The sequence below is a fragment of the Neoarius graeffei genome, chromosome 13, assembly GCF_027579695.1.
Source record: "Neoarius graeffei isolate fNeoGra1 chromosome 13, fNeoGra1.pri, whole genome shotgun sequence".
NCBI classification, from domain to species: Eukaryota; Metazoa; Chordata; class Actinopteri; order Siluriformes; family Ariidae; genus Neoarius; species Neoarius graeffei.
This window is the reverse complement of record NC_083581.1, coordinates 81,746,716-81,764,972: the sequence shown is the minus strand read 5'-3', so window position 1 is coordinate 81,764,972 and position 18,257 is coordinate 81,746,716. Positions and strand designations below refer to the sequence as shown.

General features: G+C 44.9%; 1 protein-coding gene across 12 annotated transcripts in view; it reads right to left on the bottom strand.

The window, feature by feature from the left end:
- The window catches only part of LOC132897205 (cadherin-like protein 26), a 186,880-nt gene that overhangs the window by 110,535 nt on the left and 58,088 nt on the right, over positions 1-18,257 (bottom strand). For 11 of the 12 annotated variants that reach the window (XM_060938661.1, XM_060938663.1, XM_060938662.1 and 8 more), the window contains 7 exons: positions 16,741-16,896; positions 16,381-16,528; positions 14,358-14,539; positions 13,684-13,812; positions 12,583-12,765; positions 12,040-12,320; positions 11,658-11,800 (listed from right to left, as the gene is read on the bottom strand). In XM_060938661.1, the coding sequence (XP_060794644.1) occupies positions 11,658-11,800; positions 12,040-12,320; positions 12,583-12,765; positions 13,684-13,812; positions 14,358-14,539; positions 16,381-16,528; positions 16,741-16,896 (1,222 nt within the window). The remainder of the gene's footprint in view (positions 1-11,657; positions 11,801-12,039; positions 12,321-12,582; positions 12,766-13,683; positions 13,813-14,357; positions 14,540-16,380; positions 16,529-16,740; positions 16,897-18,257) is intronic. The other variant, XM_060938666.1, reaches the window with a different exon arrangement.

Here is an 18,257-nt window from a genome sequence, read left to right as displayed (position 1 = left end):
ACAGGGTTCACGTCACCTTTCTAATGGGAAAGGCCCATATTGCCCCATTGAAACTGATGACTACACCAAGGATGGAGCTCACTGCTGCTGTTCTTGCAGTACGTATGGACCAGATGCTATCTGAGGAGATACATATGGAATTGGAAAGGTCTCTATTCTGGACAGATAGCATGACCATTTTGAGGTACATATGGAATGAAAGCAGAAGACTTCAGACCTTTTGTAGTCAACCGCCTTAACGTCATCCGAAGTACATCAGAGGCATCTCAGTGGAAATACATAGGCACAAAATTGAACCCTGCTGATTGTGCTACTCGAGGACTGCACATTGAAACCTTTCTGAAAAGACAGACCTGGAACAGTGGTCCGGATTTCTTAAAGGAATCGCCTGATTGCTGGCCTGACCCTCTGTCTGAACTTGTCCTCTCTCCAGACGATCCTGAGTTAAGAAAGGTCGTTACAGTGAACATTGCTGTAAAGGACAGCTATGATGTCACTACTTACCTGATGAATTACTTCTCAATATGGATGAAGCTGAAGAAAACCGTGGCATGGTTCCTCAGGTTGAAGTCCATTCTTTTAGAGCTGGCCAGGAAACGCCAGGCAGGGATGGATCAAAGCAGGCATACAATGGTCACAAGAAAAGGAAAACAAGAGAAAACTGGTCCATACATGTTATCAGTCAGTGATATGGAAGATGCAGAGATGGTTATTGTGCAGTTTTGCCAGAGGCAGGGATTTCCACAATTTCTGCAATACATAAGCAGAAACAGCTCCATCTACAGGCTAGACCCTTTCCTAGACTCTGGCACCTTAAGGGTTGGTGGCCGCTTGAGAAAAATGGCCATGCCTACTGAACAAAAGCATCCTTCAATTCTACCTAAGGACCATCATGTTTCCAAACTGTTACTTCACCACATCCATCAAGAAGTTGGACACAGTGGAAGGAATTTTATGCTCTCCAAGCTTAGACAAAGATATTGGATTCCCTGTGCCAACGCTCTTGCCAGAAACGTAATTCATGAGTGCACTACATGCAGAAAAGTCGATTCAAATTCTGGTGAACAGAAGATGGCAGACCTTCCTGTTGACAGGCTGACCTCTGACCTACCACCCTTTACTCATGTAGGGGTTGATTATTTTGGGCCACTGGAAGTAAAACGAGGCCGTAGCTTTGTGAAGCGCTATGGAGTGATTTTTACATGTCTTGTCAGCCGTGCTATACATCTGGAGGTTGCACAATCGCTTGATACTGACTCCTGTATACATGCATTCAGACGCTTCATCGCTAGAAGAGGGCAAGTGTCTGAGTTGCGGTCTGACATTGGAACAAACCTTGTCTCAACTGAAAAGGAATTAAAAGAAGCTTTGAAATCCTGGAACTTGCAACAGATAGAACAAAGTCTACTCCAAAAGGGAGTGAAATGGACTTTTAATCCTCCCCATGGTGCACATCATGCTGGGATATGGGAGAGACTCATTCGCATGGTCAAGAGAATACTACAGTCCATGACCAGCCAACAGTATCTGGATGATGAAGGCCTTCAGACAGTGATGTGTGAGATTTGAGGCCATTCTTAATAGCCGTCCACTCACAACAGTCTCTGATGATCTGAATGATTTAGAGCCACTAACACCTAACCATCTCTTACAGCTTAAGGTTCAGCCTGTCTTACCTCCAGGGTTGTTTGCAAAGGAAGACTTGTATGTGAGGTGCCACTGGAGGCAAGTGCAGTACATTGCCGACCTATTCTGGAAGTGTTGGATCCGAGAATATCTCCCCCTTTTGCAGATGTGGCAAAAATGGACTCGCGGCAAACGCAACTTCCAATGGGGAGACAGTGTACTTGTAGCAGACGCCACGGCACCACAAGGATCGTGGATGTTGGCCAGAGTTACTGAAGCCCTCCCTGATTCTAAAGGCTTGGTTTGCAGTGTACGACTTCAGACCAAAACAAGCCAGCTTGAGAGACCCGTCAGCAAGATTTGCTTGCTGGTAGAAGGCCAGCAACCTAAAGCTGAATAAGCCTGTATGAACTTGTGCACGTGCACACGCTCACACAGATGCATGCACTGATTCTTTGCATACAGTAGATTTTGTATAGTACATGGCTCTTTAGAAAATTTACATTTTTGTTTTGTTATAGCTTGCTTCCTGTGGTAGCTATAAGGGGCGGGCCGTGTAAGAGCCATTTTTGAGTTTAAAGTCAAATTTGTAATATGTGCTACAGGAGCTCCCTTACCCCCTAGTTCTTTTATTTTGAAAAGGACCCTTAGTTTGATAGAGCCTTGAAGTTAAGATGGCCACCACTCACCTTTGATCTCAGAAGCGGAGAACAAAGGAATTTTTTTTTGGGGGGGGGGGTTTCACCTTTATTGGATAGGACAGTGTAGAGACAGGAAATGAGCAGGATAGAGGGAGACAGGGAGGGATTGGGAAATGACCTTGGGTCGGAATCGAACCTGGGTCCCCAGATTTATGGTATGGCGCCTTATCCACCTGAGCCACGATGCCCCCAGAACAAAGGAATTTGTTTGGAGACTAGTGGCATATAGTTCTTTACAAACCTTTTAATTTTGATATATTTAGTTTATTTTTATCTCTCCTTGGATATACTTTGTACCTTTTTTAACCACCTTGCCTACTGACCATTTTGTTTGGATTACAGGATTTGTTTGGAGCATTCTTTGTTCATTCAACTATCTGCCTGCTACCCTGTCTGCCTGCCTTGCTTGACTTTCATCCATCTGTCCATCCCTCTGTTATCATCCATCTGAAAAGGTACAAGTTATACTTTAATTGAAAGCTTGTCAAAGAAGTGACCAAAGTCAATTTTGAAATGTGGCACAACAACTCCTGTCTAAGACTTTCCCATGTCAGTTACATCTGCACTGATGTGGGAGATGCCTTCCATAAATGATTATTCAGTACCAGTCAAAAGTTTGGACACACCATTGAATTATTATTTTCTTTATTTTTATTAATACGACACTTCATGTCTTAAAGTAATGATGCATTGTTGTTTCTCTTTAATTAGTTGAGTGGTTCTTGACATAATATGGATTACTCCGGTTGTATGTCTGTGAATATTCACATTCATCCAGGTCACAGTTATCGCAAAGAAATTGAATCAAATGCAACTGGATTTTGTTTTAAGTCATTGAAGATGATGTTTCACATTTCATCCAAGAGGCTTCATCAGTTCGCTTCATCAGCTTGTCCGACTGGACTGGGCTAGTCTGACCAGCCAGTGTGAGTACCCAGGTATTTGACCTCTGTGGAGTTGTTCTCAAGGCCACTCATCTCAAGGCCATTGTTTCTTTCATGCTCCAGGGTGTGATAAAGACTTTGGAGTCAACTTCATTAGCGATCCATTCTGTTGTAATGGCAGTCATTTAGGGTCATTAGATGTGTCCAAAATATGTACATTGCTGTCCTCAAAGGAGTATGGCTTCTCCTTTAGGTGTAAATAGACAGCAGAGTCTTGGCCCTCCTGCACTGAGGGCCTGAAGAGTTGGCCCTCCTGTGTTGGGCCATACATTGGCCCAAACATATGGCCCAACACAGGAGGACCAACTCTTCAAACCAAGACTCTGCAATACATTTACACCTAAAGGAGAAGGCACAATCCTTTGAGGACAGCAATGTACATATTTTGGACAGGGAAGACAGGTGGTTTGAAAAAGGACTAAAGGAAACCATCTATGTGAAATTGGTAAAACCATCCCTCAACAGAAGAGGAGGTCTGCAACACCACTTACAATGCTGTCCTTTCATCCCTACCCAGGAGATTTCACACCTTAGCCTCCAAGAACAATGGTTGTTCACAAATGGCCTCAAGTGACTCCAGCAACTCTCATGACTACAAACAACTGCCATCGCAACAGAATGGAGCACTAAGGAAGTTGATTCCAAAGACTTTCACACACCCTGGAGCACGAAAGAAACAATCAGTACGTTTACATACACATCCAAATCGAGCTGCTGTCGGTAATCGAGCAAAGGGTCCCAGCAGGGGTGCCAGAGAAATCCAATCCTACATGCACACAAGCAAATCGAGCTATTGTGTGATGTACATTGTGCACCCGAGCCACAGGTGGCGCTACACGCCCCATCGTGTTGGTACACTTCCGGTTGTTGTCATGAAGAAGAGCTATTCAAGAGTATAAACAAAGTTATCAGCAGTGTTGTCAGATACTGCTGATGTTTTCCAGCCCAAAACATGTTCAAATCCGCCAAAATGCACTTAAAACTGCCTAATCTGGCAACACTGGCAGTTCCGTGTTCACAAGTTCCGTGCTCAAGCTGTTAGGCTTGCTCTAACAGACTGTATGGCTACAAACTGTCCTGCACAGGCCACTGTTTTGTAAGACAACATCTCATCTCATTATCCGTAGCCGCTTTATCCTGTTCTACAGGGTCGCAGGCAAGCTGGAGCCTATCCCAGCTGACTACGGGCAAAAGGCAGGGTACACCCTGGACAAGTCGCCAGGTCATCACAGGGCTGACACATAGACACAGACAACCATTCACAGTAAGACAACTTCTCGTCTCGTCTTGTCATATTCCGCTTTATCCGGGACCGGGTCGCGGAGGCAGCAGTCTAAGCAGGGAAGCCCAAACTTCCCTTTCCCCAGACACCTCGGCCAGCTCCTCGGGAAGAACACCGAGGCGTTCCCAGGCCAGCCGAGAGACATAGTCCCTCCAGCGTGTCCTGGGTCTTCCCCGGGGCCTCCTCCCGGGGGGACATGCCTGGAACACCTCCCCAGGGAGGCATCCAGGAGGCATCCAAAAAAGATGCCCGAGCCACCTCAGCTGATTCCTCTCGATGTGGAGCAGCAGCGGCTCTACTCCGAGCTCCTCCCGAGTGACTGTGCTTCTCACCCTATCTCTAAGGGAGCGCCCAGCCACCCTGCGAAGGAAACTCATTTCGGCCGCTTGTATCCGTGATCTTGTCCTTTCGGTCGTTACCCAAACCTCATGACCATAGGTGAGATTTGGAACGTAGATCAACCGGTAAATTGAGAGCTTCGCCTTTTGGCTCAGCTCCTTCTTCACCATGACGGACCGGTAAAGCGACCGCATCACTGCGGAGGCTGCACCAATCCGCCTGTCGATCTCATGCTCCATCCTTCCCTCACTCGTGAACAAGATCCCGAGATACTTAAACTCCTCCACTTGAGGCAGAACTTCTCCACCAAGACAACTTATTTTGCACAATTGTATAGTTTTCTAAAGTCCATTTTTTGCTTACAAAAAATTTTTTTTTTTGCTTACAATTTAACTTATGTCTTAATAAACACAAAAAGTTCAATTGTTTTGTTTTTATTGACATTCTTCAGATGTTGGACATATATATATATATATATATATATATATATATATATATATATATATATATATATACACACACACACACACACACACACACACACACAAAATGACTTGTTTATGTACACAATTCACAGCTATGCAACAGCTGTACAGATGTATTTGGTGATACAGTAAGTGAGCTAAATTTTAACAGTGCAAACAATGCCACAAAAAGAAAAGATTCATGCCGTTGTCATGATTCGTTGTCATGCTGACCGAGGCTGTTGTGTTTCCCACTTGTGGTCTCGTCACTCGTCACTTCCGGAAGGGGCAGTGCTGAAGTAAGTAGCTCGAATACGTAGCTCGATAGGGTATACATGCACTAAGTAGCTCGGCAGAAATCGCATAATCTAGGTCGTGTAGCTCGATTCCGAGTGTGGCAGCGGGGGCGTGGTCAAGCGCCGGTCTGTGACAGGAGGGTGGAGTCAGGGAAGGTAAGTGGCAGAATCACTACACCTGACTGCAATTAACCTGTTTGTGTGTGTCTTCCCAGTGACCGCACCCTATTTAGGGAGGGAGCGCAGAGAGCAGAGGATCTCTCCCGAACCAGACACCTGATGGGTGTGCTCGTGTGTCTGGCTGTGTGTGTGTTTGAGAGACCACTGAAAAGTGTAAAAATAAAACGATTGTTGAACCTGATCTCTGTCCTGCTGTCCTCTGTGCTCCACCCATTTATAAGAACTGTTACAGTGGTACCGAAACCCGGGATCTGGAGTACAGCAGCCTAACAGCCCCATGGAGTCTTCCCCGTTCGCTGAACTGGTCCACGCCCTCGCTACGGCCCAGCAAAGCCAGCACCAGGCGCTACTCACCCTCCTAAAGGAGCAAGAAGAGCGGTTCGAGGCCCTGGTGTTGGCCCAACAGGAAGATCGAGAGGCGTTCCGGCACCTCCTCGCGTCGGCGGGGTCCACCAGTGCTCCTACCACAGGCCCGTCTCCCCTCACTGTCACCAAGATGGGCCTGCAGGACGACCCCGAGGCATTCATCACACTCTTCAAGCAGGTTGCCAAAGCGTCGGGGTGGCCGATGGAGCAGCGCGCAGCGTGCCTCCTCCCCCTGCTAACGGGAGAGGCACAGCTGGCCACACTTCAGCTCCCCACTGACAGCCGGCTGGCCTACGCGGACCTCCACCGGGCCGTCCTCCAGCCCGTGGGGCGCACCCCAGAACAGCAGCGCCAGCGCTTCCGTGCGTTGCGCTTGGAGGAAGTCGGCCAGCCGTTCGCGTTCGGCCAGCAGCTCCGGGACGCCTGCTGGCGGTGGTTGAGGGCCGACAACTGTGACGCTGAGGGAATCATTGACCAGGTGGTGCTGGAACAGTTCATCGCGCGCTTGCCAACAGGAACTGCGGAGTGGGTCCAGTGCCACCGCCCGGCGTCGCTGGATCGGGCAGTCGAGCTGGCGGAGGACCATTTGGCGGCTGTCCTGGCGGCAGGACAGCAGATGGCATCTTCTCTTCTCTCTTCTTCTCTCTCTCTCCCCCCCTCCTCCTGTGTCCCATCCTCGCCCCATTCCCCCACCGCAGAGGCGGGGGCCGGCACCACCCCAGCCGGCCCGCCGCACCCGCGGTGCCCTCCCATTTCTCCCTTCTGTGTCTGTCTCTCCCCCACCTCAGGTGAGTGAGCCCCAGATCACCAGTGCAGAGGGAAAGCCCGGGCCGGTTTGCTGGCTCTGCGGGGAGCTGGGCCACTTTCAACAGCAGTGCATGGCGATGGAGGTAGGCGCGGTGGTTCGGATCCCCGACGCACCAGAGGCCGCCCTCAATCGGGCCGGAGCGTATCGCATACTGGTGAGTATCCAAGGGGATACATATCAGGCGTTGGTGGATTCTGGCTGTAATCAGACCTCAATTCACCAAAGCCTGGTCCAAAATGAGGCATTGGGGGGAGCACAGGGGGTGAAGGTGTTGTGTGTGCATGGGGATATTCACTGCTACCCTCTGGTGTCAGTCCACATTTTTTTCCGAGGGGAAAAATTTATAGTGAAGGCGGGGGTTAATCCTCGCCTTACCCACTCTTTAATTTTGGGGACTGATTGGCCAGGATTTCGGGGTTTGATGACGCGCTTAGTAAAGAGTGGGTCCTGCCATTTGGCAAGGGGGAGGTCCCGGTGTCGCTTTGGCGGGAGCAGCTGTCACAGAGCCATCTACGTCATCTCCGCGTCAGAGTGAGGAGCCCCAGGCTCCTCCTCCTTCTCTCGGGGAATCCCTCACGGATTTCCCATTAGAACAATCGCGAGACAAGACTCTGCGACATGCGTTTGACCAAGTGAGAGTAATCGATGGTCAAACGCTTCCGCCGAACGCCACCCCGTCCTTTCCCTATTTCTCTATTATGAAGGATAGATTATACCGAGTGACGCAGGACACTCAGACTAAAGAGCGAGTCACGCAGCTTTTGATTCCGAAGAACCACCGGGAACTGGTATTCCAGGTGGCTCACTTTAATCCCATGGCTGGACACTTAGGGCAGGATAAAACACTAGCCCGAATAATGGCCCGATTCTATTGGCCGGGGATTCGTGGCGATGTTCGTAGGTGGTGTACGGCATGCCGCGAATGCCAGTTAGTAAATCCAGCGGCCATTCCAAAAGCGCCTTTGCGCCCTCTTCCATTGATCGAGACCCCGTTTGAGAGAATTGGGATGGATCTTGTTGGGCCATTAGATCGGTCAGCACGAGGGTACCGCTTTATATTAGTTCTGGTGGACTATGCAACGCGATACCCGGAAGCAGTGCCTCTGCGCAATATCTCAGCACGCAGTATTGCAGAGGCACTCTTCCGCGTCATCTCCCGAGTCGGAATCCCGAAAGAGATTCTGACTGATCAAGGCACTACGTTTACGTCATGGACACTGCGCGAACTGTGTGGGTTATTGGGGATTAAGCCGATCCGCACCAGCATGTATCACTCACAAACGGACGGTTTAGTAGAATGATTCAACCGCACCCTCAAAAATATTATTAAAAAATTCGTGAGGACGCACGTAATTGGGATAAGTGGCTCGAGCCCTTGTTCTCAGTGCGAGAGGTCCCCCAAGCCTCCACGGGGTTCTCCCTGTTCAAATTATTATATGGGCGTAAGCCGCACGGCATCCTAGACGTGCTGCGGGAAAATTGGGAGGAGGGACCTTCACAAAGCAAGAACGAAATTCAGTACGTTATGGACCTGCACGCAAAACTCCACACGCTCACCCACCTAACTCAGGAGAATTTGTGGCAGGCCCAGGAATGGCAAGCCCGCCTGTACAACAAGGGTACGCGCCTTAGAGAGTTCACACCGGGAGATAAGGTACTCGTACTGTTGCCCATGTCAAGCTCCAAATTGATCGCCAAGTGGCAAGGACCCTTTGAGGTCACACGGTGAGTCGGGGACGTCGACTATGAGGTGAGGCGAACGGACAGGGGTGGGGCGCTACAGATTTACCACCTCAATCTGCTTAAACTCTGGAACGAGGAGGTCCCTGTGGCGTTGGTGTCGGTGATTACGGAGAAGGCGGAGCTGGGGCCAGTGGTTCAAAAAGGGGCATTGGCATCACGTACCTCTCCGGTCCCCTGTGGAGACCACCTCTCCCCGACCCAATTCACGGAGGTCGCCCAGTTGCAGACCGAGTTTTCGGATGTGTTCTTGCCCCTGCCCAGTCGCACTAACCTCATAGAGCACCACATAGAGACGCCCCCAGGGGTGGTAGTGTGTAGCCGCCCTTACAGGCTACCCGAACACACAAAAAAGGTGGTTCGGGAAGAACTTCAGACCATTCTCGAAATGGGCATCATCGAGGAGTCCCACAGTGACTGGAGCAGCCCGGTGGTCTTGGTACCCAAGGCTGACGGGTCGGTCCGGTTCTGTGTGGACTACAGAAAAGTCAACACGGTGTCTAAATTCGATGCGTACCCAATGCCTCATATTGACGAGCTGCTCGATTGACTAGGCACGGCTCGCTTTTATTCGACACTGGATTTGACGAAGGGATATTGGCAGATCCCCTTGACTCCACTATCCCGAGAAAAAACGGCCTTTTCCACACCGTTTGGTTTACACCAATTCGTCCCACTTCTGTTTGGGCTGTTTGGGGTGCCTGCTACGTTTCAGTGGCTGATGGACCAGGTCCTCCGCCCCCACGCCACCTATGCGGCCGCCTATCTCGATGACCTCATCATATATAGTAATGACTGGCTGAGGCACCTTGAACACCTAAGGGCCATCCTTAGGTCGCTGAGGCGAGTGGGTCTCACAGCCAACCCAAAGCAGTGTGCGATTGGGCGGGTGGAAGTATGGTATCTGGGCTTCCACTTGGGCAACAGGCAGGTGCGTCCCCAAATTAACAAGACCACAGCAATTGTGGCCTGCCCGAGGCCCAAGACCATAAAGGGGGTGAGACAGTTCCTGGCGCTGGCTGGCTATTATCGTAGGTTTATACCTAATTATTCAGATGTCACCAGCCCGCTGACTGATCTCACTAAAAAGGGGGCACCAGATCCAGTCCAGTGGACAGAGCAATGCCAGCGGGCTTTTTCTGTGGTCAAGCGCCAGTCTGTGACAGGAGGGCGGAGTCAGGGAAGGTAAGTGGCAGAATCACTACACCTGACTGCAATTAACCTGTTTGTGTGTGTCTTCCCAGTGACCGCGCCCTATTCAGGGAGAGAGAGCAGAGGATCTCTCCTGAACCAGACACCTGATGTGTGTGCGCGTGTGTCTGGCTGTGTGTGTGTGTGTTTGAGAGACCACTGAAAAGTGTAAAAATAAAACGATTGTTGAACCTGATCTCTATCCTGCCGTCCTCTGTGCTCCACCCCTTCATAAGAACTGTTACACCGAGAAATCAAGTTTGGTACAATTTCAGCCGAATTAAGGTGTATACATGGCATTTTGAACTTCGATTTCAGTCGAGCAATGGCAGAAATTCGATTCTCTCTATGTGCATGTAAATGCACTGAATGACATCAGTGGACTTGAGAATGACTGCAGAAAGGTTAAATACCTGGGTACTCACACCAGCTGGTCAGACTAGCCCAGTCCAGTCAGATAAGCTGATTAAGTGAACTGATGAAGCCTCTAAGATGAGAGGCGAAATGTCTTTAAAGACTTAAAACCAAGTCCAGTTGCGTTTGATTCAATTTCTTTCAGATACTCCAGTTATAGAATAGAGCTATTTACAGTAATTTATTATTTACTGTTTGACAGGCTCAAATGCATAAAGAAAGAAATGCCACAAGAAATTCCACTAATTAACTTTTGATAAGGCACATCTGTTCATTGAAAAGCATTCCAAGTAACTGCCTCATGAAGCTCATCTCATCTCATCTCATTATCTCTAGCCGCTTTATCCTTCTACAGGGTCGCAGGCAAGCTGGAGCCTATCCCAGCTGACTACGGGCGAAAGGCGGGGTACACCCTGGACAAGTCGCCAGGTCATCACAGGGCTGACACATAGACACAGACAACCATTCACACTCGCATTCACACCTACGGTCAATTTAGAGTCACCAGTTAACCTAACCTGCATGTCTTTGGACTGTGGGGGAAACCGGAGCACCCGGAGGAAACCCACGCGGACACGGGGAGAACATGCAAACTCCACACAGAAAGGCCCCCGCCGGCCCCGGGGCTCGAACCCAGGACCTTCTTGCTGTGAGGCGACAGCGCTAACCACTACACCACCGTGCCGCCCCCTCATGAAGCTGGTTAAGATAATGCCAATAGTGTGCAAAGCATCATCAAGGTAAATTGTGGCTACTTTGAAGAATCTAAAATATGAACTGTATTATGGCAGCATGGTGGTGTAGTGGTTAGCACTGTTGCTTCACAGCAAGAAGGTTCTGGGTTCGAGCCCAGCGGCCGACAAGGGTCTTTCTGTGTGGAGTTTGCATGTTCTCCCTGTGTCTGCATGGGTTTGCTCTGGTTTCCCCCACAGTCCAAAGACATGCAGGTTAGGCTAATTGGTGGCCCTAAATTGACTGTAGGTGTGAATGGATAAAATGTATTTTGTTTAACACTTTTTTTGCCACATAATTCCATGCATGATCCAGCTGTTATTTCATAGTTTTGATGTCTTCAGCATTGTTTGACAATGTAGAAAATAGTCGAAATACAGAAAAAAAAGAAAACCTATGAATGAGTAGGTGTGTCCATACTTTTGACCGGTGCTGTATGTTTTTTCTTTGTGAGAACAGACCACATTTTTAATTTGTTTCAACAGTGTTGTGGTATCAGTACATCATAACAATTTCTTTCAGTTACATTAGAACTGTGTAAAGCATGAATAAAGTCTGTTCTAGGAAATCATACCATCATCTATTGCTCTCATCGTGACAGTATAGGTGCTGTTGTGGACATATGGAGATTCGCGGTCCATCTTCTTTGCCAAAGTGATCTTGCCTGTCTGTGGGTCTATGGACATCCACTTAGCTGGATCTTCTACTAGCTCATACCTTGAAACACAAATCCAATTTTTTTTTTCCACAATTGGACAGTTGTGTGAAAAATAAAATTAATTTTTGCCCTTAAATTTATACTTCAAAGCCTAAAGCCTTTGTAAATAAGTCCTTAAGGTTGTATCATAGTTTGCAAAATTTGACAGGTCAAGAAAATTGCAGCAACTACCTGAGGCTAAACACAACCCAACTTCATGTCATTATCCACAGTAAAACCTGCTACTTTTCATACATACCTCAGTTTAGCTGGGTCTGAATCCTCATCTGTGACTGTGGGTATGTACAGCACATCTCCTGGCTCTTCTTCCTCAACCCTGTAAACCTTCTGAATTTTATTCTGAAACTTCGGTGGGTCATTCACATCGGTGACTTTAATAGCGACTTTAACTGTGCTCTTTCCTTTTAAAGTCTCTGGTACAGGAATAATTGGCTTTCCGTCAATGCATAAAAATAATGGCTCTTCATTCTCGACTCCTATTTCCAGCTCAGTTAGAGTAGTCCTCTCGTAATCCTTTCCCTGTGAAACAAGGACATAAATATCCACATATTAAACACCTTCTTCAAAATATGTAGAGTTAAGTATAAAGTGCCGAACCACACACAGAGTTGCCAGTGTGTTAGTTACTAAATTGTTATGCCTAATGAACTGACAACTCTTTGCACATTAGGATACATAAAAAGTGCAGAATTGTCCTTTATAAAATGTATATCATGCTTATATTTCTCAAAGCTTACCCATAAAATTCTGTGCTGTTCTATTGTGAATTCCTGATATCTACCTTGATGACAGTCAGCACTCCTTCATTGGTAAGTGGGTCTGTCTCAATCTTGTAGTTGCCCTCCTCATTACCCTTCAGGATAGTGAATACTGCTCTGGATGCTGGAGTGTTGGGAGTATCCTTGTCTTCCACAGGAATCCTTAATATTTCCCTGGTTTCCATCTCCATAACCTCAGCATTTAACTTGACGAGAAGAAATACAACAAGTTTAATCAGTTAATACCATATGTTTAAATTTAAGGGGCTAGATAATCAGACGAGGTGAACCATCAAAATGCATTTTGCAGGAGCATGTTGTACAATCGAGGTGCCTGTGTGTTCAGTTTCAGGACTATTGTTTACTTCATGTATGAAATGACTTGTAGGTAATGCAGTGAGTATATTGATGAATTAAATTGAAGGTCTAGTAAATGGTAGAGCTTCATAAGTACATTTTACAGGATCCTGTTTCAGGAGTTCTCGCCCATAGTCAGCTGGAATAGGCTTCAGCTTGCCCGCAACCCTGTGGTTATGGATAATGGATGGATGGATGGATGGATGGATGTTTCAAGAGTGCCTTGGGGCTCATAAAAGGGAAATCCAGTGATGCCATGTTGCTGAGAGGAAAATATATTTATTTTTGCTAGCATGCTTTAGGCCCAATTTTTCCCCAGTGTTCTCCTGACTGATCAGTTTGATCCTATGATGAAACATTTCTATCATGATGGGGTGTGGTCTCTTCCAGGAAGACCCTTCTCCCATTCACATGATACAAGAGCTGAGTGAGTGGTTTCCTGAGGATGAAAATTATGTAACTCCATATGCTATAGCCTTGACACTCACCAGTTTAATACTTATTGGAGTTTTTATAGTGAACTGTTACACAGCGCTCTCCACCACCACCATCATCAAAACACCAACTGAGAGAAACTCTTACGGAAGAATGGTGTTTATCGCTCTAGCACAGTTTCACAGACTTGTTTTATTTCATTTAATGTGTCATCCTGATTATTTCATTCAACAAACAAATAGATCTGCATCTCTTTCAATCATATGGAGCTACTGTACTCTGCCACTGATAAAGTAGAACAGTACTTGGTAGAGATGGAGGCAAATCCTCACCTTTGGAGCAGTGAACACAGGTGCGTGAGTGTTGGAGTCAGTGATGGCAAAATTTACAGTGGTAGTGGATGAGCGTGATGGTGTTCCATGATCCCGTGCTTCGACAAGCATTTTATATTTCTTTACTTTCTAAAGCACATGAGAGCAAAGCAAGTGTGAGCATGTGTGTCTGTGTGCGTGTGCATGTTAATGGAAACAATAAATATCTTTAAAATTAATATTTATTTATATACCATCTTTCATGCATTTAAAATGTAATTCCAACAATTAGATGCTAATTTCATGAATAGTAAATAAGTAAATTTATAGCACAGCTGAATTCTCAAATCTGTTTGGTGACTCATTTCCTATAAAAGCAGCTCTGACAATAATTCCAGCTACAAGTGGTAACAGTAACTCTGCTTCATCACACCACCTCATTATTGATTTTTTTTTGATAATAGCATGACAGTGTGCTTTCTTCCTTACTTAAGAAACTTTTGTAATCATTTCACAATGTAGTAAAATTAAAACGCATATATTTTCAATGTAATATTTTAAACAAGTTGGAGTCTGCCTACTTTTACTCCATTAAACAAATCATGGCAAATGATCTAGGCATAAAAAGTATGTACTGTGTGAATAATGAAGATATGATAAGGTATGACTGGTACTGTGTGCATGTTCACACTCACATCATAATCAAAGCAACCAGTCAAGACAAGATTTTTGTTCATGCTGCCTTCTCCATCCAAGGAGGATTCCAGAGAGATTTTGGGCAGTGCTGGCTCCTGAGACACTATCCTCATGGAGATGCGAGAATTGTGATTGTTTTCCTCATCATTGTCTCTTGCTTGCAGTGAAACAGGAAGCTGACCTGTTTGTGAAAAATGAGAAAATCATAAAAAAAAAAATTGGAATCTACACTTTAATATAGTGTAGCTTTGGATTTTGTGGGGTAAGAAATCAAGAAAAAAAAAGTAGAAATAACTCCAAGATTTTTTTCAAAGCATTCTTCAAAAGGTTCTGTGTTTTAAATAAGTTGTCAACTTCCTCAACAGCAGGGGCGCAGATAGGATTTTTGAACTGGGGGGGACTGAGCTGTCAGCAAATGATTCCATTTTGTGTATATATGTATGTGTGTGTGTGTGTGTGTATATATATATATATATATATATATATATATATATATATATATATATATACACACACTACCATTCAAAAGTTTGGGGTCACTTTGAAATGTCCTTATTTTTGAAAGAAAAGCACTGTTCTTTTCAATGAAGATCACTTTAAACTAATCAGAAATCCACTCTATACATTGCTAATGTGGTAAATGACTATTCTAGCTGCAAATGTCTGGTTTTTGGTGCAATATCTCCATAGGTGTATAGAGGCCCATTTCCAGCAACTCTCACTCCAGTGTTCTAATGGTACAATGTGTTTGCTCATTGCCTCAGAAGGCTAATGGATGATTAGAAAACCCTTGTACAATCATGTTAGCACAGCTGAAAGCAGTTTAGCTCTTTAGAGAAGCTATAAAACTGACCTTCCCTTGAGCAGATTGAGTTTCTGGAGCATCACATTTGTGGGGTCGATTAAATGCTCAAAATGGCCAGAAAAATGTCTTGACTATATTTTCTATTCATTTTACAACTTACAGTATGGTGGTAAATAAAAGTGTGACTTTTCATGGAAAACACAAAATTGTCTGGGTGACCCCAAACTTTTGAATGGTAGTGTGTATACATGTTATTTCACCTCCCTCATTGCCATCACCAGGAACTACCTGCAGGCCAGGACAATGATAACATTTTAACATAGCCTATGGAAATCCAAAGTTTACACATTATCATCACGCACAGAAATTGCAAAACTGCAAAACTAGTTTTAAAACCGCTAAGTTCCAACTGTTAACCATAGCGAGAGGCTGGGCTATGTGTGTGTGTGTGTAAAATGTAAACCAGTGCATCCTGACTTTCTAACTATGCCTGTGTGTTGCATGAGCGGCAGTCAGTCAACAACTCTTCGCAAAGTTTCCTTATGAAACAATATGCTCGCTGAAATTATGGCAGGGAACGCCAGATTAAACATTAAAACTGCCTTCTGACTGAGCACTGTATCTACAGGCTACCACCGAAAGAAGGAGGCTACCAGAAAGGCATCTCTACTCCGTACGATTTTACTTTCACTACGACATTACTTTGAACAGACTATCAAAAAATTGCAAGGTGATATGATAAAGTAAGGCACAGTTTACTTACAGTCGTTTTTTTTTTTTTTTTATACAATGCAATCATTTTCTGCCTTTTGGCACCCTTCATCATGCCGTGTTGGGGTCCTGAACTAGAAGGCGCTGTCCCTGATATGCCTGTCAAACTTGTTGTGGGTAACCATAGCAACCAAGCTTGAGCTCGCAACCTGTGCAGTCTGCGCAGTTGCAACTATGTATACACTGCTGTGCACCTCAATAAACCGAATGGTAATTAGTCTTTTGATTTTTCCGTGAGGTTTGCCTTATGCAAAGAAAGACAGCATAGACGTTTTTTCCTCCCTACAAGTGGGGGGGACCGAACGAAGTGAATTTAAATCTGGGTGGGACGAATCCCCCCTTCTATCTGCGCCCGTGCTCAACAGGAATCATTTTTGATAAGGAAACCCATTCTTTTCTTCTTAACAAAGACGAATAGAATTTTTTACAAACTGTGTGATTCTCACCTTCTTTTATGTTCTCTGGAACGTCTATGTATAAATCCTCAGGTATGAATTCAGGTGGATTATCATTCTTATCCGTTATGGTTACATCGAAAGCCAAAGTTTTGTCAAGAATTTTCTCACTACGTTTTTCCATCACATCAAAATTCACCTAGTTATAAACAATGTAATAAGACAACCATTGAGATTTCATTTTAACTTTTATGTTCCTGAAATAAACTCAAATGATAATTCATTTTTGATTAACTATAACATTAATACAACTACAGTCTGAATAAATTCCTTGGAAATAAATAAGTACAATTTCAGAAAAAAATAAACACTCTCAAAAGATCTTATTCAAATGTATAATTGATTACTCACATGCATAACTGGGTAGATTTCTCGGTCTATGGGCTTGTGTATGAAGACTTCACCAGTATTTTCATCAATGGAGAACACACCTTTTGGTTCTTCATCTACACCGTGGCCACTGATGCTGAATTTGAGGGTGTGATTCATGACGTTATCATTGTACAACTGGAACCAAAAAAGTAAAACAAAAAGTTCTGTCCAATTAAGATTAAACTAGTTCATCTTAAACTTTGCAGAAAGTTTGAGCAGCAAGAACAACTTCATTAGATTTCATGTACTGTATAGAATGTATGGCAGCCTGGTATGTGAGAGTCAAAATCTGGTTCATCAAGTTTAATTAATTAGACTTATATCCATCTCACTATGGCACGTTTGATCAAATCTTGAGGAAATCAGATATAGCTGCAAGGTTTTAGAAATCTTTTAGCAAACTAAACATTTTCATCTCATTTTTGAAACCCAGTTTTGGCCAAAAGAGTCCAATTAATAGAACACAACTTGTGACTGTGTAAAGCGGGTTTCTAAACCATGAAGAATGGTTAAGGGTTTCTAAGATCTTTATTATTTCAGGCCTGGTGTAATTTTCTTTGTGTGTCTGTATCCGGGGGTATGCCCACAGTAAGATTTTTATCTTTGTTATGGTTTAAATGTTATATATGAGAGGTTATTTTTTTCCTTTTTTTTAATGAGAAGCCAGAGAGTGGCAGTGAGATTGCCCCCCCATAAAATCTTCCTATGTTTGGCATCTGCCTGCATCTTTTTGAAGGGGGAAACAGAAAATTTACTTCATAATCTCACAACTGGCACTGTTGGCAGGATATGACTGAGACACCATGAGTGTTTTTCAACAGGGAACAATAAAATGTGCATCATGGAGATAAGCCATCAATCCTCCATATTTCCTGCTGTGGGACATTTAATGCCTCAGGCCATATTAAAAGTAACCTGCAAAGTGTGGAGTAAGGCTGAATAAAGTTTGCAAGCATGTTTTTGTGGGTGGCTATACTGCATGCAAAGGAAAAAAATCTTAAGCTTAAGTGGATCGCTTCCTGGTGAAGATTGTGTGAATCTGGGGGTTGGCAACGTGTTGAATGTGGATGTTTGTTTGCTGGAATGTTGAGTTTGCAAGTGACAAAGCCAAGGCGTATATTGGATTATATCTGCACATGAGCCTATCAGGTGATGGCATTGAGATTGGATGTAAGCACAGGAAGGTTTTTATTTACAGGTATGAACTATACAAATTACAGAAACAAAAAGAGAAGTAAGATCAGAGCAACAAAACTGAAACAAATGAAACTGAAAGCAAAGTCACTCAACAGAGTCATAAACATGGCAAGGAAAAAACGTGAACATCAAAAGTGTTATGATATTTTGCCAAGTGTTAGTATTGACAACGTCCTATTAAGCACACACTGATTGCACTCCAAATCAGTGACAGGTGTGTGCAATGATTGTCCCAAAGGCATAGGCAAAGTGTATGTGGACACATGCAGCTGCTCGATCTGCACACTCCCACAATTGGC